Source organism: Nerophis ophidion, linkage group LG14 (assembly GCF_033978795.1).
Source record: "Nerophis ophidion isolate RoL-2023_Sa linkage group LG14, RoL_Noph_v1.0, whole genome shotgun sequence".
NCBI lineage: Eukaryota > Metazoa > Chordata > Actinopteri > Syngnathiformes > Syngnathidae > Nerophis > Nerophis ophidion.
The window spans coordinates 18103493-18128708 of NC_084624.1; the positions used below are offsets into that span (position 1 = coordinate 18103493).

At 40.2% G+C, this 25216-nt stretch overlaps 1 protein-coding gene across 1 annotated transcript in view; it reads right to left on the minus strand.

Moving 5' to 3' along the window:
* LOC133568904 (septin-7-like) overlaps nt 1-25216 on the minus strand; it is a 62474-nt gene that overhangs the window by 25610 nt on the left and 11648 nt on the right. The window contains exons 4-7 of the mRNA XM_061921096.1: nt 18980-19114; nt 15065-15182; nt 14861-14953; nt 11516-11612 (exon numbers count right to left, since the gene is read on the minus strand). Of these exons, the coding sequence (XP_061777080.1) occupies nt 11516-11612; nt 14861-14953; nt 15065-15182; nt 18980-19114 (443 nt within the window). The remainder of the gene's footprint in view (nt 1-11515; nt 11613-14860; nt 14954-15064; nt 15183-18979; nt 19115-25216) is intronic.

Genomic DNA, 25216 nt, shown 5'->3' on the forward strand with positions numbered 1-25216 from the left:
TTCTTCAATTTCGTTTTTGCAATCTGCCTCCATACTCCAACCACCCGTTTCAATACATGCGTAATCTTTTGAATCGCTTAAGCCGCTGAAATTGGAGTCTGAATCCGAGCTAATGTCGCTATATCTTGCTGTGCTATCAGCCATGTTGTTTGTATTGGAATCACTGGATGACGTCACAGGAAAATGGACAGTAGCTTCGCAGATAGCGAAAATCCGGCACTTTAAAGCCTTTTTTCGGGATATTCCGGGACAGGTAAAATTTTGAAAAAAACTTCGAAAAATAAAATAAGCCACTGGGAAGTGATTTTTATTGGTTTTTAACCCTTCTGAAATTGTGATAATGTTCCCCTTTAAGTGTGATAGCCGTTGCTTTTGTTGAGACCTACAAAGTGTTTGTACTGTTAAGTATTGTACAACTTCTGCTTAACTGTAAAGTGCATCTTAGTTGTAGTTTTCATTACCAAATTTGGAGGCGTTGAAATCACTGTGTAACTATCGCTAATGCTAATCAGTATCATGTATATGAGTAAGGTGGACTCTTACTTTTGAGGACTTACTATCAAGCATGCTTGCTTTGTTGGCATGGGAGATTATAACATTACTTAGAGGCAGTCTAATGTGTCTGATTGCCCGCCAAGTGTTTTTAAGCGACTGGAATGAGAATCAGCACCTCCAAGTCCGAGTGCATGGTTCTTGTCCGGAAAAGGGCGGAGTGCCATCTCCGGGTTGGGGAGGAGACCCTGCCCCAAGTGGAGGAGTTCAAGTACCTCGGAGTCTTGTTCAGGAGTGAAGGAAGAGTGAATCGTGAGATCGACAGGCGGATCGGTGCGGCGTCTTCAGTAATGCGGAAGCTGTATCGATCCGTTGTGGTGAAGAAGAAGCTGAGCTGGAAGGCAAAGCTCTCAATTTACCGGTCGATGTACGTTCCCATCCTCACCTATGGTCATGAGCTTTGGGTTATGACCGAAAGGATAAGATCACGGGTACAAGCGGCCGAAATGAGTTTCCTACGCCGGGTGGTGGGGCTCTCCCTTAGAGATAGGGTGAGAAGCTCTGCCATCCGGGAAGGAGCTCAAAGTGAAGCCGCTGCTGCTCCACATCGAGAGGAGCCAGATGAGGTGGTTCGGGCATCTGGTCAGGATGCCACCCGAACGCCTACTGAGGGAGGTGTTTCAGGCACGTCCGACCGGTAGGAGGCCACGGGGAATACCCAGGACATGTTGGGAAGACTATGTCTACCGGGTAGCCTGGGAACGCCTCGGGATCCCCTGGGAAGAGCTGGACGAAGTGGTTGGGGAGAGGGAAGTCTGGGCTTCCCTGCTTAGGCTGCTGCCCCCGCGACCAGACCTCGGATAACCAGAAGAAGATGGATGAATGGATGGATGTTTTTAGCCAAAAGACCTCACATGGAATAAAGGTATCGAAATATGGTACCGTTTGATTTCATGTGATCGATAGGAATTCGGTCAGTACCTGAAAAAAGTACCAGAACACATACGTAGACCGAGGACCGCCTGAATTTAACTTATGTTATGAGTTAAAAAGTTAATGTTACATAGTTGGTTTGAGACAAACTACATTTCTAACAGGCTGACTGAAAACATGAGATGTTTAAACTTTAAATTACATCGAGTAAAAAATTATGAATCTTAATGACACAGACAACAAATGTAACAAATAAGGCTCGTTTTTCCATCAGCAGTATGATGATTAGTAGTTAGACCATGGTTAATAATCAGATGGGATTCTGGAAAAGGACTGCATACAGATTGCAGAAGACGATTATATAAAACATAAGGACAGTATATGGTGATATGTGCACAGTTTGCAGCCTTTTCTTCACTGAAAATGCAGCTCCTTATTGCTCCACTCCACTGGTAGCCACTCATCATCAGGAGAGCGAAAAGGAACACCTTACCATTGATGAAACTTAAGAAGCTCCGCCCCTTGGCCTCCCAAGCCAGCCATTGACCTCCTGTCTCTTCTAGAGGAGGGAGCTCTGACGAAGGGGGAGGGGTACGGTTTTTCAGTTACTGTCTGTGCCCGGCGGGGGCAAAATCTGGGTCTGGAGCGACTGGGTTTTTTTTTTTTTTTTTAGGTTTCAGACGCCGATTCTGACCCAAATTGGCCCGGATCAACACCATAACCTGCATAGGTCCAGGCTGACTGGCTTAAGAGTGCAGGGGTTATAAGGGGTTGAGGCGGTGGGAGGGCCTATACAGGAGGATCAATCTATGCATTAGCAGCTTGGGGAGGCAAAACTAGAGGATCTCATGGGATCCAAGGGGAAAAAGCAGGCTACAAAATACGACTTAGGCAAAAAAAACCTGATGAATTGTTCTCAGCTTGTTATCTGTGGATGTTTGTTGCATCAATCAAAGTGATGAATTTCAAAGAATATTGTCCATCAGGTGTTTTGGGCCTTAGAGTTTTATATTCAATACAGCATATTCATTTAGTCTAGGATGATATACAGTATGATGTGTTAAAAGCTGACAAACTTGCACTTTAAACATGCAAAAGCGTGCATATTGGTGTGTTTTTGCAAACTAGCTGTATTGCGGCTAACATTTTTGCATTGCGCAAGTACGCAAATGAGTAAAACATGATACCAAGCAGCATGATGTATTAATATCCTAGTTAGTATTGAAAGATCCTACCTTTGCCCAGCCTTTTAACACTGTGACCATCTCTTGTGATTCAAGAATACAGAGTAGAATCACAGACATGAACTAGAACAAGAGTATGAAAAAATATTGGCGCAAAGACAGGAGCCTTGGTTACAGCGATGTATTTCAGCCATAGTTTTATTGGTTTATTTCTAATCAGACTGAACAGCATCAGACCTGGGACTAAAAACTGATGTTGCTTGAAACAAATATCAAATAAGAATGAAAGAAAAGCATAAAAATGTCATTTATACCATAAAACTATTGTTGGATTGTACCGTGACGATATGTGGCTTTGGAGGTGCTTTAGCTCAAGGCTATCACTCCAGCCTGTTGCCTATATTTCACTAATTCAAATTTAGAAATTTAATTTTACAAACTTAAAACTTTATTACATCTGAGAAAATTGGAAACAGCCCGACACTCCAAGTCATTTGGTTGTATATTTTTCCGTGTGATACCAGTCAAGATTACACAGGATTTTTTGCCCGAATGTTGCAGCCTATAATGCTTGAATTAAAATTATTTAAGTACAACGTTTATTAATCCGTCCTATAATTTAATTCCACATACTGATATGCTAAAGGTCTTAAGTGTTGTACAAATATTTCAAGTAAATTTTTTGCCTAAGCTTCTATTTCTCCTCTTTTGCTTGGACAAATTGTTGTACATTTTTGGGTAGCAGGTTATTGTTTGCTTAGAAATGCACTAAATCATGGAATTTCAATATTTGTGACTTAATAAATCAGGAGTTTTAATATTTTCTATAACCAACATTATGTATTATTCTAACTGAACTGAGTGAAGCATACTTTTGTAGTTATTTACCCATATTTCAACACGATAACTTAAGTTAAAGTTAAAGTAACACACACACACTGCAAAAATTGAAATCTAAGTAAGATGAAATATCTCAAATAAGGGTGATATTTGCTTATTTTCTGTCTGGTAAGATAATTCTTCTCACTAAGCAGATTTTATGTTAGAGTCTTTTACTTGTTTTAAGGGTTTTGCTCCTAAATGATCTCAGTAAGATACTACAGCTTGTTTCCGACATTTTATGACCTATTTTGAGTAAAATATGCTTGAAACTATTTTTGCCCAAGTGTCCAAAACACACCCAGCAATGGTGCGCAGGAAGGCGGGGAAGAAGAGGGGGAAAAGGCGGCCAAAATGTTTAAAAGTCCCAATTGAGTCCAAAATACCTCCCCGGGGTTCCAGTCCCACGAGTCCCGCCGCCGGCCACACTAATCCCGGGATACAAAAAATGTCCAAAACGCACCCAGCAAAGTCCCACGGGAAGTAGGGGGGAAAAATGAGAAAAGTCAGCAAAAGTCCCCCAAAATTTTCAAAATACCTACCCAGGTTCGAGTCCCAACCGGGTTCGAGTTTGAGTTTGAGTGCACACTCGAACCCGGGTGGGACTTTTGAACAATTCCCCGACTTTTCTCACTTTTCTCCCCACCTTCCCGTGGGACTTTACTGAGCGCGTTTTGGACATTCTGGGCATCCCGGCTGGCGGCGGAACTTATGGGACTCGAACCTCTGTAGGTATTGTGAACATTTTTGGGACTTATGCTGACTTTTCCAACTTTCACCCCCCCCCTCCATGGGACTCGGCTGGGTGTGTTACGGACATTTCGGGCATCCTGGGACTTGCGCAGCCATACATAAGATTTTATGTTAGAGTGTTTTACTTGTTTTAAGTGTTTAGGTCCTAAATGATCTCAGTAAGATATTACAGCTTGTAGCTGAGATTTGATGACCTATATTGAGTAAAACATGCTTGAAACGAGAATATCAAATGTTTCAAAGCTGTGTCATCAACACTCACAAGTATAAAACTACTTTTTAAAGTAAGAATTTCTTATTTCAAGAATGTAAAACTAAATCATGACTTTGACACAGTTGTTTATCATATTAAAACAGATGACAGCCAAATAGACTTTGCCATTTTATTTTCAATGAAACAATAGAAAATACGTACTCGTATAGTAGTACACTTGTTATTAGTGAGAATATACTTATTTTAAGGTATTTTTGGGTTCATTGAAGTTAGCTAATTTTACTTGTTTTGGAAAGTCTTGACAAGCCAAATGTTCTTGTTCTATTGGCGGATAATTTTGCTTAGTTCAAGTAAAATACCCCTCATTTTTGTTTTTGTTTTTGAACACTGACTTTTTGCAGTGCATACACTAGGTGTTGTGAAATTTGTCCTCTGCATTTCACCCATCCCCTTGTTCACCCCCTGGGAGGTGAGGGGAGCAGTGAGCAGCAGTCGTGGCCGCGCCCAGGAATTATTTTTGGTGATTTGACCCCCAATTCCAACCCTTGATGCTGAGTGCCAAGCAGGGAGGTAATGGGTCCCATTTTTATAGTCTTTGGTATGACTCGGTCGGGGTTTAAACTCACAACCTACCGATCTCAGGCGGGTATATACTGGGTATATTTCTAAAAGAGATTTCCAGTTCATGTCTACTTGTACCTATGTTTGACTTTCTCTACTATACTGTGTTATATTGGTTTTACAGGTATTCAAAAAGTCGTTTTTTGTCAAACCATCTCTTAAATTTATGAATTTCTTCTGTCATTATTTGTATTAGCATCTATTTCAAGTCGCAACGTCTGCAAATGTGTGTCTGTAAAAATGTTTATATACTTTGATTGTTGAAACTTTTATGAGAAGATTGCACAGTTCACTACATATTCCGTACAATTGACCACTAAATGGTAACACCCGAATAAGTTTTTAAACTTGTTTAAGTCGGGGTACACATAAATCAGTTCATGGTACTACATTATTCAGAAGGTTTCGCGCTATAGACAGGAACATAAGGTAGGTCTAAACCAGTGGTTCTCGAATGGGGGGACGCGTACCCCTGAGGGTACTTGAAGGTATGCCAAGGGGTACGTGAGATTTTTAAAAAATATTCACAAATAGCAACAATTCAGAAATCCTTCATAAATATATTTATTGAATAATACTTCAACAAAATATGAATGTAAGTTCATAAACTGTGAAAAAAATACAACAATGCAATATTCAGTGTTGACAGCTAGAATTTTTGTGGACATGTTCCATAAATATTGATGTTAAAGATTTCTTTTTTGTGAAGAAATGTTTAGAATAAAGTTCATGAATCCAGATGGATCTCTATTACAATCCCCAAAGAGGGCACTTTAAGTTGATGATTACTTCTATGTGTAGAAATCTTTATTTATAATTGAATCACTTGTTTATTTTTCAACAAGTTTTTAGTTATTTTTATAGCTTTTTTTCCAAACAGTTCAAGAAAGACCACTACAAAAGAGCAATATTTTGCACTGTTATACAATGTAAAGAATCACAAACTGATGACATAGTGCTGTATTTTACTTACTTATCTCTTTTTTTCAACCAAAAATTATTCACTCTGATTAGGGGGTACTTAAAGTAAAGCAATGTTCACAAGGGTTACATCACTGAAAAAAGGTTGAGAACCACTGGTCTAAACCATGTGGGAGGACTAAAATTGTTACATGTTGTTGTTCATGCTTTGTTTACATTAAAAGAAATTAAGTTTTTTTTTTTTTTTTAAGTGTTTTTGAGCGCCGTTCAAAAACAAATTCCATTGGCCAAAATGTGCGTGGAAGTTGTGGGAATTGGCCAAAATTGCTAGGCTGCATACAATTGGGGGGATTGGTTGAATTTGTGTGTAGTCCGAGAGGGACTGACTTGTGTGTTACGTGTTGTAAAAGTATATTTCACCTGTCAGTCCATTCTGTCACCATGTTGAACTCTAACTTAAACCCTAATACCCTACTGTGCAATACTCCCGTCCAAAGGCAAAACTTAGTAACTCACTTCTAGTTAATTTCGAGAAAACAAAGGAAAACCAATCTATCTTGATGCTGTCTTACAAAGATTTACAAAGTCATCAAACGTATAGATGTTTTCTTGAGCTTTCATTTTCTTGCCGATTGAGCCATTGATTGAATCTGCTCTCATGAACGTGTGCCCTTTCTCCAGATATTTTATCACAATCTCGGGTGGGCCCCATTCTGCGTTTGCACATTGGGCAAGAGCCGTGTACAGCGTCCAGTTTCCATTTTGACCTCCACAGTTATCTGCCCTAAAGAGTATACAAGGGGAAGAATCAAGAACAATACATTTAATGAAGGTGCCAATCTTCCAAATATCCCCTCGTGCCATAATATCACATAATCAGGTTGACCGTCGGCCCCTATTCGTGCAAATGTCTCATTAAAGACAATAAGGCGACTGACAAAGAAGCTTCGATTGGTCCCTTGAGATACTAGGTTTTTCTGTTGTTTTTTTGTTGCTAGGTCCTGCCATGTGCGTAACAGCTTACTTACGGAACAAATTACAATATCACATACACTAATGTAAAGCATATCACCTAGGAACTCCAAAATTATTATCAGCTCAGTTTTGACCAAAATTCAGTTACTGGGTTTTGCCTTTCTACGGGAGAATACTACCTTTCGAGTGCAATACGTCCGACACTGATTGGTATTCATTACTTCAGTACTCTTGTCTTGTTCTGTATATTGTACAGTATTTCGTATTTTGTATATTGTACAGGATTGATTATTTTTTTCATTGGATAGTAGTCTATTTATTTCAATTGTTAGTTTTTCCTTTATTACTACTTCTTGTGTTATTTATCGTTACCCCATATTTGTTCCCACTACCGCACCTTAAGTTGGAGTCCTTAATCTCGTTATATGCAAATATTATGACAATAAAGTCCATTCTATTCTATTTGAAAATGTTGTCATCAGTGTGACGCCCAGGTCTGGTTAAGCAATGGTTTGACCATCAGCCTGATGATGAGAGTGGTGCAGCAACGTAAGAGTGGAGAGGAAAGGAGCGGATGAAAAATGAGGGTCAGGGACGTTCTGAGGGGGAAACAGGAAGTAGTGTCGGTGAGAAAACGGGATTCAAATAAAGACAAGGCTGGTTTCGTTTACCAAATATGCCCTCTGTCAGTCATGGAAAAGAATGGACAAAAAAATAACAGAAAAGGGAGAGAAAGGAAAGAATGAAAAAGTGAAAGACTGATAAATGGCCAAACGCATAGCACAATTTTTCTTTTGAAAATGGCACAGTTCATTATCTTTTTCACGATGCGCACTTGGATGGAAAAGAAATTCAGCAGTAAAAAAACAAAACAACAGTACAATGATGGCTAACAGTGATACATCCCTATACACTCTCACAGAGAAATATTCCCAGATACACAGCATCAAGCCTCCTTTTCCAGAATCCCTACAGGCAGAAACATCACCGGAGGGATTGTGTACATTTGAGCTCCTTAGGGGATCCACAGTGCTATCATCAAATAGAAAAAGATGACACTTGTTCAAAACTGCTGTTATTTGTTTGAGGCTAAACTATAGTCTTTTAGGAAAGGTTGAAAGGACATCAAGGTTGAAAAAACATCTCTAAACAGAGGATGTGGTCTCCGATACCACCTATTTCTGTTGTTTCAACCATTCCTTAAAGGGGAACATTATCACCAAACCTATGCAAGCGTCAATATATACCTTGATGTTGCAGAAAAAGACCATGTATTTTTTTAACCGATTTCCGAACTCTAAATGGGTGAATTTTGGCAAATTAAACGCCTTTCTGTTTATCGGTCTTTTAGCGATGACGTCAGAACGTGACGTCACCGAGGTAACACACCCGCCATATTCATTTTCACATTACAAACACCGGGTCTCAGCTCTGTTATTTTCTGTTTTTTCGACTATTTTTTGGAACCTTGGAGACATCATGCCTTGTCAGTGTGTTGTCGGAGGGTGTAACAACACTAACAGGGAGGGATTCAAGTTGTACCACTGGCAAGAAATCTGCCGCCAGACCCCCATTGAATGTACCAGAGTGTCTTCACATTTTACCGGCGATGCAAAGACAAACATGGCACAGAGATGTATGGATAACCTGCAGATGCATTTGCAACGATTAAGTCAACGAAATCACAAAGGTAAGTTTTGTTGATGTTGTTGTTGACTTATGTGCTAATCAGACATATTTGGTCACGGCATGACTGCCAGCTAATCGATGCTAACATACTACGCTAATCGATGCTAACATGCTACTTACGCTAGCTGTGTGTACATTTGAAACTAGATACCCACATTTAATGCGAAACAAACACTTACCAATCGACGGATTTAAGTTGCTCCAGTGTCACAATATGCGAAAGTCCTGATCGTTTGGTCCGCACATTTTACCGGCGATGCTAATAAGGCAGCCATGCTATGGGCCACTTCATTAGGTACACCCACGCTATGGCCGAATAGCGTCAATAGCTATTCGCTCAATAGCTTCAATTTCTTCTTCAATTTCGTTTTCGCTATCTGCCTCCATACTCCGACCATCCGTTTCAATACATGCGTAATCTGTTGAATCGCTTAAGCCGCTGAAATCCGAGTCTGAATCCGAGCTAATGTCGCTATATCTTTCTGTGGTAACCGCCATGTTGTTTGTATTGGCAGCCCTGTATGATGTCACAGGGAAATGGATAGTGGTTTCGAAGATAGCGAAAATAAGGCACTTTAAAGCTTTATTCAGGGATATTCCGGGACCGGTAAAATTTTGAAAAAAAATTCAAAATATACAACAAGCCACTGGGAACTGATTTTTATTGTTTTATCCCTTTTGAAATTGTGATAATGTGCCCCTTTAAAGGCTCTGCAATTAAGATTCCAACAGATAACATCACTATAAACATTCTGGTCACCAATGCACCTTTTGTGCCATTTTTACAACTGAATATAATGCTAACATGGGCGAGTCCAGTGAAACGACGGTCCTTTGCATCTCAATTGTTGTTGTTTTTTTCACTACAATAGGGCAAAACCATCATTGCCCAGGCATGCCCTTCCTGCGTTGGGGTTTTGACACCAGTTGCTAGACTAGATCTGACCTAGGGTTGCAAGGTTTGAGAAAAAAACCTTGTTGCGATTTTTCTCTCCAAAATTGCGATTTGTTTTGTGATATCTATATTTTATACATATGGATGCATACAAATGCAACACTTAAGAGTGGATGAAGACATGCTACTTTTAGACTGTCAATCAACATATTCTTGTCCCAAGGTGCCACACATTAGAACAATATGCCATACTTAAAAAAAGATTTGGCTTTACGCTTTTGTCTACAAACCTTGTTTCCAAATGAGTTGGGAAATTGTGTTAGATGTAAATAAAAACGGAATACAATGATTTGCAAATCCTTTTTAACCCATATTCAATTGAATGCACTACAAAGACAAGATATTTGATGTACAAACTCATAAACTTTATTTTTTTTTTTGCAGATAATAATTAACCTAAAATTTCATGGCTGCTACACGTGCCAAAGTAGTTGGGAAAGGGCATGTTCACCACTGTGTTATATTACCTTTTCTTTTAACAACACTCAATAAACGTTTGGGAAACGAGGAAACTAATTTTTGAAGCTTTGAAAGTGGAATTCATTCCCATTCTTGTTTTATGTAGAGCTTCAGTCGTTCAACAGTCCGGGGTCTCCGCTGTCATATTTTCGATGGGATACAGGTCTGGACTGCAGGCGGGCCAGGAAAGTACCCGCACTCTTTTTTTACCAAGCCACGCTGTTGTAACACGTGCTGAATGTGGCTTGGCATTGTCTTGCTGAAATAAGCAGGGGCGTCCATGAAAAAGACGGCGCTTAGATGGCAGCATATTTTGTTCCAAAACCTGTATTAATGGTGCCTTCACAGATGTGTAGGTTACCCATGCCTTGGGCACTAATGCATCCCCATACCATCACAGATGCTGGCTTTTGAACTTTGCGTCGTTAACAGTCTGGATGGTTCGCTTCCCCTTTGGTCCGGATGACACGATGTCGAATATTTCCAAAAACTATTTGAAATGTAGACTCGTCAGACCACAGAACATTTTCCACTTTGCATCAGTCCATCTTAGATGATCTCGGGCCCTGAAAAGCCGGCGGCGTTTCTGGATGTTGTTGGTATATGGCTTTGGCTTCGCGTAGTAGAGCTTTAACTTGCACTTACAGATGTAGCGACAAACTGTATTTAGTGACAGTGGTTTTCTGAAGTGTTCCTGAGCCCATGTGGTGATATCCTTTCGAGATTGATGTCAGTTTTTGAAAAAGCGCTGTCTGAGGTATCGAAGGTCACGGTCATTTAATGTTGGTTTCCGGCCATGCCGCTTACGTGGAGTGATTTCTCCAGATTCTCTGAACCTTTTGATGATATTATGGACTGTAGATGTTGAAATCCCTAAATGTCTTGCAATTGCACTTTGAGAAATGTTGTTTTTAAACTGTTTGACTATTTTCTCACGCAGTTGTGGACAAAGGGGTGTACCTCGCGACATCATTTCTTGTGAAAGACTGAGCATTTTTTGGGAAGCTGTTTTTACACCCAATCATGGGACCCACCTGTTCCCAATTAGCCTGCACACCTGTGGGATGTTCCAAATAAGTGTTTGATGAGCATTCCTCAACTTTATCAGAATTTATTGCCACCTTTCCCAACTTCTTTGTCACGTGTTGCTGGCATCAAATTCTAAAGTTAATGATTTGCACAAAAAAAAAAGTTTATCAGTTTAAACATCAAATATGTTGTGTTTGCTGCATATTCAACGGAATATGGGTTAAAAATGATTTGCAAATCATTGTATTCCGTTTATATTTACATCTAACACAATTTCCCAACTCATATGGAAACGGGGTTTGTATATGTTTGTAAACACAAGTCACCCATCAACACTGTACTGCATGCTTTCACATCCAGGTAGATACATTGTCTCCAAATCAGGCATTCTTTCTGACAGTATACCCCTACCTTCTGCCACGCCCCACGGGTACTGGCGACCTCTGACCTTCTTGCCATTCACCTCAATGACAACGTTGCTGCCAACCACAGCCAATGGCATCTTCTCCTGGAAAAAGGTGACAAGAACCATTTATATCTGCACACATGTTGTACGCTTTTCAATCTGGCCCGCCGGACATTTCCAAATAATTTATTTTTTGATATTTAAGATGGAAAATCTAGCTGCCATTATGATGTGCACTCATGTTTTATAATGATCATAAGTCTTGAACTATACTCAATATCTTAATGGTTGAAATCTGCGCTTTTGCATGATGTACTAGTTACTATGGTAATCTAATTAATTACTTTGGTCACGTAAGTCACAGCAGCTCAGACAAGGCACCAAGCAGTGTGGGTGGGGAGCGTTTCCACGGAGTGTTTCAGAACCTGAAATGCAGGTGTCAGGGACAGACGCGGAAGGAGATTTTTACAATATAGTCATAGGTTTTAGATTTTAGGTGTTTTTTTTTTTACCATGTTGCATTCATATTTTGCTGTTTGTTGCATTTTTGTTGTGTTTGCTTGATTGTAAAATATGTGGATGGAGAAGGGGTGTGACGTTCATATGTTGTCAATATTCAGTGTTTTATCCTTCATAGTTAATATAGTAAATCCTACATTCTTTATTTTCATGTACATTCCGGGCGTCTCATTCAATAAAAAAATTTAAAATTGCATTCCAGTTTTTAAAGCGGTCTGTCATAACGTTTTTAGCATTCTATCTGACATTATTGCAAGGTTCTGTATTAGTGTTCCTAAAAATAGATATACCAGCCCCAGAGACATTTTTTTCTCAAAATTTGGCCCTCCCGAGTCCAGCTTTAGAACAGCCCAGGCCTGTTCTAAAGCCTTAAAGGGGAACATTATCACAATTTCAAAAGGGTTAAAAACAATAAAAATCAGTTCCCAGTGGCTTGTTGTATTTTTTTTCAAAATGTATCGGTCCCGGAATATCCCTAAAAAAAAGCCTTAAAGTGCCTTTTTTTTCGCTCTCTGCCAAGACACTGTTCATTTCCCTGTGACGTTATACAGTAGTGCCAATACAAACAAACAATGGCGAATACCACAGCAAGATATAGCGACATTAGCTCGGATTCAGACTCGGATTTCAGCGGCTTAAGCGATTCAACAGATTACGCATGTATTGAAACAGATGGTTGGAGTATGAAAGTATTGAAGAAGAAACTTAAAATATTGAGCAAATAGCTATTGACGCTATTCATAGCCATAGCATGGCCAAATAGCTGCGTTAGCATCGCCGGTAAAATGTGCGGACCAAACGATCAGGACTTTGGCATCTTGTGACACTGGAGCAACTTAAATCCGTCGATTGGTAAGTGTTTTTTTCGCATTAAATGTGGGTGGGAGGAAACGTGATATAGTTGCAAATGCATCTGCAGGTTATCCATACATCTCTGTGCCATGTCTGCTTTAGCACCGCCGGTAAATAGCATGATAGCATCGATTAGCTGGCAGTCACGCCACAACCAAATATGTCTGATTAGCACATAAGTCAACAACATCAACAAAACTCACCTTTGTGACTTCGTTGACTTTATAGTTGCAAATGCATCTGCAGGTTATCCATACATCTCTGTGCCATGTCTGCTTTAGCACCCCCGGTAAATAGCATGTTAGCATTGATTAGCATAGCATGCTAGCATTGATTAGCTGGCAGTCACGCAGCGACCAAATATGTCTGATTACCACATAAGTCAACAACATCAACAAAACTCACCTTTGTGACTTAGTTGACTTTATCGTTGCAAATGCATCTGCAGGTTATCCATATATATCTGTGCCATGTCTGCCTTGGCATCGCCGGTAAAATGTGCAGAGACTCTGGCAAATTCAATGGGGGTCTGGCGGCAGATATCTTGCCAGTGGTGCAACTTGAATCCCTCCCTGTTAGTGTTGTTACACCCTCCGACAACACACCGAAGAGGCATGATGTCTCCAAGGTTCCAAAAAATAGTCGAAAATAACAGAGCTGAGACGCGGTGTTTGCAATGTGTTGAAAATGAAAATGGCAGCTGTATTACCTTGGTGACGTCATGTTCTGACGTCATCGCAAAAAGACCGATGACCAGAAAGGCGTTTAATTCGCCAAAATTCACCCATTTAGAGTTCGGAAATCGGTTAAAGAAATACATGGTCTTTTTTCTGCAACATCAAGGTATATATTGACGCTTACATAGGTCTGGTGATAATGTTCCCCTTTAACCAGCAACTGCAGCTATCATGAGGTCTCCAGTTGAAAATTTTAAATGCTCGCTAGATTAGGTCTTGCATGATGTAGCTGTGACCAGTGCAGACTGGAATGATGTTGGTGGGAGGAGGGCAGTTGCCGGAAGCAGCTGTTACTAAGGCATATCTCCGGTGACAGTTATTCAATGAGCTGATAAATTAAGCGACAGCAAAAACTGGGACATGGATCTGCAAGCATCGGATTCTGACTAAAGGGCAAACTGATCAATAGCTAAGGATGGGTACCTTTCACTTTTGAATGAATACGGTATTAACTCAGGGTACCTGGTACCGGTACTTAAAAGTACTAATTTTCGATACTTTTGCGTGTTCAAATGTATTAAGATATGTTAATGGTTTAAAAATAACCACATTTTTATATTTAACACTGTGCTGTCCATTTATATTGTTTTCTTACTTCTACAGTTGCTCTTCATGTCTCTGAAGATGTGGTAAACAAAAAGTGGAAAAGGCTGCGTTTATTCAAATACTCAACTGGAGAGTCTAGACAGGGCTGGGCGATATGTCCTTTTATTAATATCTCGATATTTTTAAGCCATGTCACGATACACGATATATGTGTGAATGTGTGTGTGAATGGGTGAATGTGGAAATAGTGTCAAAGCGCTTTGAGTACCTTGAAGGTAGAAAAGCGTTATACAAGTATAACCCATTTACCATTTAGCGGTTTGATAGTAACTTAGTTAGAATTGTTATTACCAAATCACCATGTAAAACTGTTAATGCTAATTGGTAGCATGTTTATGGCAAATTGACTGTAAATTAGCATCAGGCATTTTAAAAAGTGAAGCCGTACTGTATTTTTGAGTGCCTTGTTCTTCCTTTTTTAAAAGAGGCGGTTCCACTGAGTCCGCTCTGAGTGCTTGACTAATTGTTTTCCCGACCAAGTGCAGGACATGACACAATTTTCCGTGAATCGGTACCCAATAGCACAGACAGACTTTGTTAGGTACCAATTAAAGTATGGATTTCGGTACCCATGTCACCTATAGTGTTTTATTATTCTCTCAGCTGACTCCTAGCAATGAGTCCTTGGTCCAGTACCTTTATCTTCCGGATGAGCTTGTTGTCGTCGTCATCGTGCGTGTCCGGAAATTCATAAATTTTGATTTTGTGCTCCTGGATCTCTTTCATTATCTACAATGATGGAACATGAATTTAAATAAAAACCAGCACATCCGTCAACAAAAGTCCACACACACACACGGAAGAAAAACTGTTGTGCAAATATGTCTCATCATGTCTCACCTGTTTCTTAAAAAGTTGGCATTCTTCTGGGGTCAGCGTGTCAGCTTTTGCAATAAGCGGAATGACGTTGACTTTGTCGTGGAGTCTCTTCATAAACTCAATGTCAAGTGGCTTCAGACTGAAAAACAAATAGATTCTGAGAACTAGCACTTATCAGACGTAAAACAGTATGTCTGCAACATGTGGACAACAGAGCAGACTGCAGACAAAAAGGAAGCCTTTGGTGATTAATTATTACTGGTATTATTTATAATGAAATAAAACTGTAGTTTTTTGAAAAAGAGTTCTGAGTATGTGCTTTTACTGCCAACTACTGTCTACTTTTAGGTGTGTGTGCAATAAAATGGGTAAAACATCAATACAGTATTTGTGAAAATAGTGAACTCTTGGGGGGACTGACTTATTAGTAGAGATGTCCGCTAATATCGGAGTGCCGATAAATGCTTTAAAACGTGATATCGGAAATTATCGGTATCGCTTTCAAAAAGTAAAATGTATGACTTTTTAAAACGCCGCTGTACGAAGTGGTACACGGACATAGGGAGAAGTACAGAGAGTCAATAAACCTTAAAGGCACCGCCTTTGCGTGCCGGCCCAATCAAGTAATATCTACGGCTTTTCACACACACAAGTAATTGCAGAACATACTTGGTCAACAGCCACACAGGTCACACTGAGGGTGGCCATCTATACAACTTTAACACTGTTACAAATATGCACCATACAGTGAACCCACACCAAACAAGAATGACAAACACATTTCGGGAGAACATCCGCACTGTAACACAACATAAACACAACAGAACAAATACCCAGAACCCCTTGCAGAACTAACTCTTCTGGGACGCTACAATATACACCCCCTGCTACCCTGTACCCCCACCTCATGCTCTCTCAGGGAGAGTATGTCCCAAATTCCTAGCTGCTGTTTTGAGGCATGTTTAAAAAAAAATTGCACTTTGTGATTTCAATGATAAATATGGCAGTGCCATGTTGGCGTTTTTTTCCATAACTTGAGTTTATTTATTTTGGTAAACCTTGTTACATTTTTTAATGCATCCAGCGGGGCATCACAACAAAACTAGGCATAGTAATGTGTTAATTCCACAAGTGTATATATCGGTATCGGTCGATATCGGAATCTATAATTAAGAGTTGGACAATATCGGAATATTGGATATCGGCAAAAAAGCTATAATCAGACATCTCTAATTATTAGTTTTGAGTTATAGCAGTGGGGCAGTCTGTCTTTCTTTGTAGCCAGTCCCAAGCTACCAGCTGAACTACAAATCACCACAAATTCACAATTGTTTAGGACTAAACTTAATAATTATTTATTTAACGCCGCTTTTGGTACCCTTTTTATGAATTTTGACAACATTTTCTATTATTGTATTATATGCTCTGTCTGTATTGCACTGTTGTTCAGCACTTTAGTTCAGCCAACGCCGATGTAAGGGGTTTTACAAATAAAGTTTGATTTGATTTAACTACATCTCATAATGCTGATTAGTTTCATATCCAATCATATATTATAAATGATACGTTCTATTTTCAGAATAAGAGGAAGACTAATAAAAATTGAGCTGCGGGCTAAACTGGCTCCCAGGGCGTACTTTGTATAGAACCGCTCCAAAGCAATATCTACAGCTGAAGAGGTTTGTTGTTTCAGTTAGGGCTGGGCGATATATCGATATACTTGATATATCACGGGTTTGTCTCTGTGCAATTAAAAAAAAAGACTAAAATCATGATATTTGAGTATACGTTCTCACGCAAGTGCTGTGGGCATTACACTACAGGCTTTTTTCACTCTTTCTTGTCTATCCTTCTTACAGAGACTTAAAACAAGCGTACCTTCTTACATACGTCACACACTGTTGCGTCATACGCCCTCGCGGAGCAGAGAGGTAGCGGCATGGGTAATATTAGCTGTGATGCTAGCGGAGTGGTACGAGTGGTAATACGAGAGAAAGAAAAACAGCACAGAGTCCATTTTCTGGCGGTGGTTTGGCTTCAAGCGGTAAGATGTTGAACAAGTATGGGGCAAAAGTGTTGTTACAAAAAGTAGCACGTACTGCTAATGTAACATCATTGGAAAAGTCACCCGCAAGAGAATGAAGAGTGCTTGAAACTCTGCATGTTAACATCTCCTTTCGGTGCCACACCCACAAAATGCCGAAGCAACCATTTTCAGATGAACAACATATGAAAAAATGAGTCTACAACAGAAGGCGATAACGTCTGCAGAAACCTGCCACATAGCGAAGGAGATAAACCATTTGATTTCTTATTATGCAGCTCATTTTTATTTGACAGTTATTGAAATATATTGGGACATCATGCACATAAGTGCGCTTCGAAATGTCTCACTCATAGCTTGTTCTAAAATGTCTCTGACAATCATGCACTTTCTGTTTTGAAATGACATGAATGTTTGTGCCACTGCTTGATAAATACAGTTTTGGTCAATAGACTTAGTAGTGATTTCCCTCTCTGCATGAAAGTTTAAAATGAGCATATATTAATGCAGTATGAACAAGAATGTTTAAATGTAGACACATAGAATCATCATACTGCTGTGATTATATGCATCAAGAGTTCATTCAAGGCTGAGGCAAAATATTGAGGTAAATATCGTGTATCGTGACATGGCCTAAAAATATTGAGATTAAAAAAAGGCCATATCGCCCAGCCCTACTACATAGAATTCGGATTTGTAGATATTTGTGTTTAAAGGGGAACATTATCACCAGACCTATGTAAGCGTCAATATATACCTTGATGTTGCAGCAAAGACCATGTATTTTTTCAACCGATTTCTAAACTCTAAATGGGTGAATTTTGGCATATTAAACACCTTTCTGTTTATCTGTCTTTTAGCCATGACGTCAGAACGTGACGTCACCGAGGTAATACACCCGCCATTTTCATTTTCACATTACAAACACCGGGTCTCAGCTCTGTTATTTTCCGTTTTTTCAACTATTTTTTGGAACCTTGGAGACATCATGCCTCGTCGGTGTGTTGTCGGAGGGTGTAACAACACTAACAGGGAGATATTAAAGTTGCACCACTGGCAAGAAATCTGCCGCCAGACCCCCATTGTGAATGTACCAGAGTGTCTTCACATTTGACCGGCGATGCTAAGACAGACATGGCACAGAAATGTATGGATAACCTGCAGATTAAGTCAACGAAATCACGAAAGTCCTGATCGTTTGGTCCGCACATTTTACCGGCGATGCTAATAAGGCAGCCATGCTATGGGCCAATTCATTAGGTACACCCACGCTATGGCCGAATAGCGTCAATAGCTATTCGCTCAATAGCTTCAATTTCTTCTTCAACTTCGTTTTTGCTATCTGCCTCCATACTCCGACCATCTGTTTCAATACATGCGTAATCTGTTGAATCGCTTAAGCCGCTGAAATCCGAGTCTGAATCCGAGCTAATGTCGCTATATCTTGCTGTGGTAACCGCCATGTTGTTTGTATTGGCAGCGCTGAGTGACGTCAAAGGGAAATGGATAGTGGTTTCGTGGATAGCGAAAATAAGGCACTTTAAAGCTTTATTTAGGGATATTCCGGGACCGGTAAAATTTTGAAAAAAACTTCAAAAAATACAACAAGCCACTGGAAACTGATTTTTATTGTTTTTAACCCTTTTGAAATTGTGATAATGTTCCCCTTTAAGCGCTAAATAAGTAAAACTTTGACAGATTGATTGATGTCCGGGGACTGGAATGTATTAATGTAAATTATTATGTGTGTTTATGGCCTTTTCTAATATTAACCCTAACAGTGTTTGAGCAGTGCGGGTCAGGTAATAACATTTTTATTTTTCCCCCTCAACCCGCCAGGCTGTAAACCCTGTTGTATATCCCAAATTCAACTGATCCAATAATATACTCACCCGTGTCCTGAGGGTGCAATGAAATATAGACAGCAGTGGACCCTATTATCCGGCATCGACCTGCGGTTCACCCTCGATTCTGCGTTCAGGAAGTCCTCACACTTGCTGTCAATATAATTGATGACTGGCTGCCAACTGAAAAAGACAAAGGGCATCGTGTCTGATAGTAACATACAAACATTTGCATTACATTTTAAATTAAACCAAAACAATGACTAGGGATGTAGCAAAATCTCAATCTCACGATACGATATCGTTACAGTATTTGGGCCATAGTACGGTATTATTGTGGTATTGGAACAAAAAATAAAGGCTAGAGTATAAAATAAAGGGGCAACAATGATATGGATAAACACACTTACTGTAGTGTAACTGAACATAATGCTCAAATTTTGTAATTATGTTTATTACTACACACAAATATTTTAAAGTGTAAAGAATAGTGCAGCAAAATAGACCTACAAATCAGCAATCATCAATCTTCACCAAGACGTCACTTTCCTCACTTAATTGACGTTCAAGGCACCCGAGGGTCTTGTGAGATGACGCCGGCTGCGGCCAGGTCAGTATTACGAAAAAATGATGGAAACACTTTTTATTTCAACAGACTCTCGCCCCGTTGGTGCTTTCAAAACTCTACAGACCGACTGCACAGTTCCTATCTTCACAATAAAAGCCCTGCCTAATCCTGCCCGCGCTAACAGAATAAGAGTCTCAAAAAGCTGGTATGCATAAACTAGCAAGCTACGGAGTTTGCCACCAATGTATTTCTTGTAAAGTGTATATAAAAATGAGTATGGAAGCTGGACAAATAAGATGCCAAATAAACCAAACACTTTCATGGAGGATTGGACAGGAAGGAGGACTTTTTGTTCTCCTCCATTTGAAAATGAAGACGTTATTATCACTACTGTCTGATTCCAATCAATGCAAGTCATCAGAATAAGGTAATACTAGGGGTGTAACGGTACACAAAAAATTTGGTTCGGTACGTACCTCATTTCAAAGGTCACAGTTCGGTTAATTTTTGGTACAATAAGAAAACAACAAAATATTAATTTTTTGGTTATTTATTTACCAAATTTGCAAAATTTTCCACCAAAAATATGTTTCTTAGGGGAATATTTGATTTGAAGTAATCGGAAACTTGGATAGGTCAATAATTCATAATAACCTTGATTTTGATTCAATATTATGTTATGAGCAATGATAGTTTGAAAAAAAAAAAAAGACAGCTTTGTTTTATTAGGTCAACGTTGCAACTTTTTCTAAATTAAATTTAGCCTTTAAGCTTTTTTATTTCACTTTTGTTTGTGTTTTTGTTTATTTTAATAGTATTTTTAGAATGTGCCGTGGGCCTTTAAAACATTAGCTGTGGGCTGCAAATGGCCTCCGGGGCACACTTTTGACACCCCTGCTATAGATCCATCCATCATCTTCCGCTTATCCGAGGTCGGGTCGCGGGGGCAGCAGCCTAAGCAGGGAAGCCCAGACTTCCCTCTCCCCAGCCACTTCATCTAGCTCTTGCCGGGGGATCCCGAGGCGTTCCCAGGCCAGCCGGGAGACATAGTCTTCCCAACGTGTCCTGGGTCTTCCCCGTGGCCTCCTACCGGTTGGACGTGCCCTTAACACCTCCCCAGGGAGGCGTTCGGGTGGCATCCTGACCAGATGGCCGAGCCACCTCATCTGGCTCCTCTCGATGTGGAGGACCAGCGGCTTTACTTTGAGTTCCTCCTGGATGGCAGAGCTTCTCACCCTATCTCTAAGGGAGAGCTCCGCCACATGCCGGAGGAAACTCATTTCGGCCGCTTGTACCCGTGATCTTATCCTTTCGGTCATGACCCAAAGCTCATGACCATAGGTGAGGATGGGAAAGTAGATCGATCGGTAAATTGAGAGCTTTGCCTTCCGGCTCAGCTCCTTCTTCACCACAACGGATCGATACAACGTCCGCATTACTGAAGACGCCGCACGGATCCGCCTGTCGACCTCACGATCCACTCTTCCCTCACTCGTGAACAAGACTCCTAGGTACTTGAACTCCTCCACTTGAGGCAGGGTCTCCTCCCCAACCCGGGGGGAGAACCATGGACTCGGACTTGGAGGTGCTGATTCTCTGCTATATATAATAAAAAATAAAATCTGATAAATTTATGGATAAAAAGCAACGTTTATCATAACTCTCTTGCTCTCTCTGTCTCTGCCCCTCCCTCACGAATGTTGCTGCACACAATTTGTTTTGTTTTTACCCCTGAACGTACATTGAAAATACACACAACCCTAACTTAAAATGCCGGACATTTGAGGCATTTAAGAAACTCCACCCGGACAGCCCCGCAATTGAGGACATACCCGGTGAAAAAAGGAGGTATGGTAGCTCGGTCGCTGCTAGCATGCTGTGTTTTTTTTTTTTTGATTGATTGAAACTTTTATTAGCAGATTGCACAGCACAGTACATATTCCGTACAATTGACCACTAAATGGTAAAACTTGAATACGTTTATCAACTTTTTTAAGTCGGGATCCACGTAAATCAATTCATGGTGCCTCAGTGTGCATTGTTTACACAACGTGCGGTGCACAACTTAAGATGTTTGTGTGGAACTCATTCGGTACGCCTTCGAACCGAACCGAAACGGTTCAATACAAGTACACGTACCGTTACACCCATAGGTAATACACCTACTTATATTCTTGTCTTCATGAAAGAAAGGAATCTACATGTGTTAAACATGCTTGTATAATGGTCAATGCCAAGAAAACGGAAATGCTTATTATTGGTCCTGCTAAACACCGGCACCTATTTAATAATACCACCTTAACATTAGACAACAAAACAATAACACAAGGCGGCTCGGTAAATAATCTGGGTATTATTTTCGACCCAAGTCTCTCGTTTGAGTCACACATCAAGAATGTTACTAAAACGGCCTTCTTTCCATTCCGTAATATCGCTAAAATTTGTTCCATTTTGTCCACAAGCGACGCTGAGATCATTATACTGTAACGTATTATTTTCAGGTCTCCCGCTGTGCTGTCGAGCATTAAAAGATTACAGTTGGTACAAAATGCAGCTGCTAGACTTTTGACAAGAACAAGAAGGTTTGATCATATTACGCCTAGACTGGCTCACCTGCACTGGCTTCCTGTGCACTAAGATGTGACTTTAAGGTTTTACTACTTACGTATAAAATACTACACGGTCCAGCTCCAACCTATCTTGCCGATTGTATTGTACCATATGTCCCGGCAAGAAATCTGCGTTCAAAGAACTCCGGCTTATTAGTGATTCCCAGAGCCCAAAAAAAGTCTGCGGTCTATAGAGCGTTTTTAATTCAGGCTCCAGTACTCTGGAATGCCCTACCGGTAACAGTTCGAGATGCCACCTCAGTAGAAGCATTTAAGTCCCATCTTAAAACTCATTTGTATACTCTAGCCTTTAAATAGACTCCCTTTTTAAACCAGTTGATCTGCCACTTCTTTTCTTTTCTACTGTGCCCCCTTCTCCCTTGTGGAAGTGGGGGCACAGGTCCGGTGGCCATGGATGAAGTGCTGGCTGTCCAGAGTTGGGACCCGGGCGTGGCCTATGCATTGGTTGGGGACATCTCTGCGCTGCTGACCCGTCTCTGCTCAGGATGGTCTCCTGCTGGCCCCACTATAGACTGGACTCTCACTATTATGTTAGATCCACTATGGACTGGACATTCACAATATTCTGCTAGACCCACTCGACGTCCATTGCATCCGGTCTCCCCTACAGGGGAGGGATCACCCACGTCTGTGGTTCCCTCCAAGGTTTCTCATAGTCATTCAGATTGACATCCCACTGGGTTGTGAGTTTTTCTGAACCAAGGATGTCTTTGTGGTTTGTGCAGCCCTTTGGGACACTTGTGATTTACGGCTATATAAACAAACATAGATGGATTGATTGATTTAACACCTTTAACTTGTTAACAAAAACGACTCGACTGGACTGTCACTATTATGTTAGATTCACTATGGACTGGACTCTCACAATATTATGCTAGACCAGGGGTCGGGAACCTTTTTGGCTGAGAGAGCCATACAAGCCAAATATTTTTTAAAGTATTTCCGTAAGAGCTGTATAATTTTTTTTATTTTTTTTAACACTGAATACAACTAAATGCGTGCATTTTTAAGTAAGACCAACATTTTTAGAGGACAATAAGTCCCTTATTGTTTTTAATAACATTGTTATTCTGAAACTAAACAAAAATAAATATAATACTTCTTACTATTAATGCGACTTCTTGAACAGGTGCGGTATAAACCGGATGGATGGATTAAAATGCATGACACTGTTTTATATTTTGAACGTTATTTTTAACACTGCGATTACCACCGGAGTTATTGATTACTTATCGTGTTAAGCAATGTCCGCTAAGATTTATCTGAGAGCCAAGTGCAGTCCTCAAAAAAGCCACATCTGGCTCTAGAGCCATAGGTTCCCTACCCCTGTGCTAGACCCACTCGACGTCCATTCCATTCGGTCTGCGGTCCTCTCCAAGGTTTCTCATAGTCATTCACATTGACGTCCCACTGGGTTGTGAGTTTTTCTGAACCAAGGATTTCGTTGTGGCTTGTGCAGCCCTTTGGGACACTTGTGATTTAGGTCTATATAAACAAACATTGATTGATTGATTGATTAAAGACCTTTAACTTGTTAACAAAAAAATCTCTTTCATAAATTAATAAATATATATGAATGAGGTAGATTCCTTCGACTTGGTCAACTGAAAAGTAGTTCGCCTGCAGAAAAAGGGTGGGCACTCCTGGTTTAGTGTCCTTCAGCTTTTAACTTCCTGAGAAGCATCGTCCTCTGCAATGGATATTTTTGGATATTAGGAGAACGCTGATTCTCAGGAGGTTATAATATAAATACCTCACAAAATGATGTTTGGCCTCACTGGCTTCTTGGTTTCCTTGGTTTTACATCAAGGATATTTTCCAGAAGACGGTTCATCAAGTGGCCAATTACTCGTATTTTTCGTTGTAGATGTTGTTCAATTTATTTGTTCAGTTTTTTCTTTTTTTTTGCATTTTCACGCTCCCACATGAGGAGTTACACCTAAAGGAAATAACTGCTTGTCTACTCGTTCATCAGACCAACGAAAGACTCCAACAACATGTTTTGTCCTCCATCGTTTTTAGGTTTATCATTAAACCGAAATGTGTCCATACATTTTAAGTTTAGTTTTTAAGATTTAAACATTGCAGAAGGTTATTTGCTCTGTTTGCGGGCACTGCACAAGGGATCATGGGAGATGTAGTTTACTTCTCAGACCAGCCCAAGTAATAGCACCCGAAAAAAACCTACTTGACGACGGTAGGCAAGGCAGCTTTATTTGTATAGCACTTTTAATACACAAGGCAGACTCAAAGTGCTTCACAGACAACAATGTGAAATTGAATAAAATAAAAGCAAAATTAAAATGCAGACAATAAAAATAAACACAGTGCGGACGTTAAAAGTTAAAAGATTAAAAGATTTAGCTGAAAGCTGAGGTGAACATAAAAGTTTTCAGTTTAGTTTTAAAAGTAGTCAGAGTTGGGGAAAGTCTGACACCTTCAGGAAGTTTATTCCAGCTATTTGTTGCATAGTGACTGAATGATGCTCTCCCTTGATTTGAGTTAACTCTGGGAACCGCTAACAGATTGGTTTCAGAAGATCTTAGTGATCTAGAGGGCTTATATAGTGGGAGCATATCAGTGACGTACTTCGGCCCTAGACCATGTAATGATTTATATGTGAGCAGGAGGATTTTGAAATGAATTCTCTGATGTACAGGGAGCCAATGTAAGGATTTAAGAATTGGTGTAATGTGCTCAGATTTTTTGGTCTTTGTTAGAACTCTAGCAGCAGCGTTCTGAACCAGCTGTAGCTGCCTGACAGTTTTTTTGGGAAGACCTGCAAGGAGACCATTACAATAGTCTAGCCTACTGGTAATAAAGGCATGTATAACATGGGTGTCAAACTCTGGCCCGCCATGTAATTTCATTTGGCCCTTGAGGCAATATCAAATTAACATTAAAGCTGGCCCACCGGTATTATACAGTGGCTGTGCCGCTGTAACACCGCATTCACCGCTAATATTCATACTTGCCAACCCTCCCGATTTTCCCGGGAGACTTCCGGAGTTCAGTGCCCCTCCCGAAAATCTCCCCGGGCAACCATTCTCCCGAATATCTTCCGATTTCCACCCGGACAACAATATT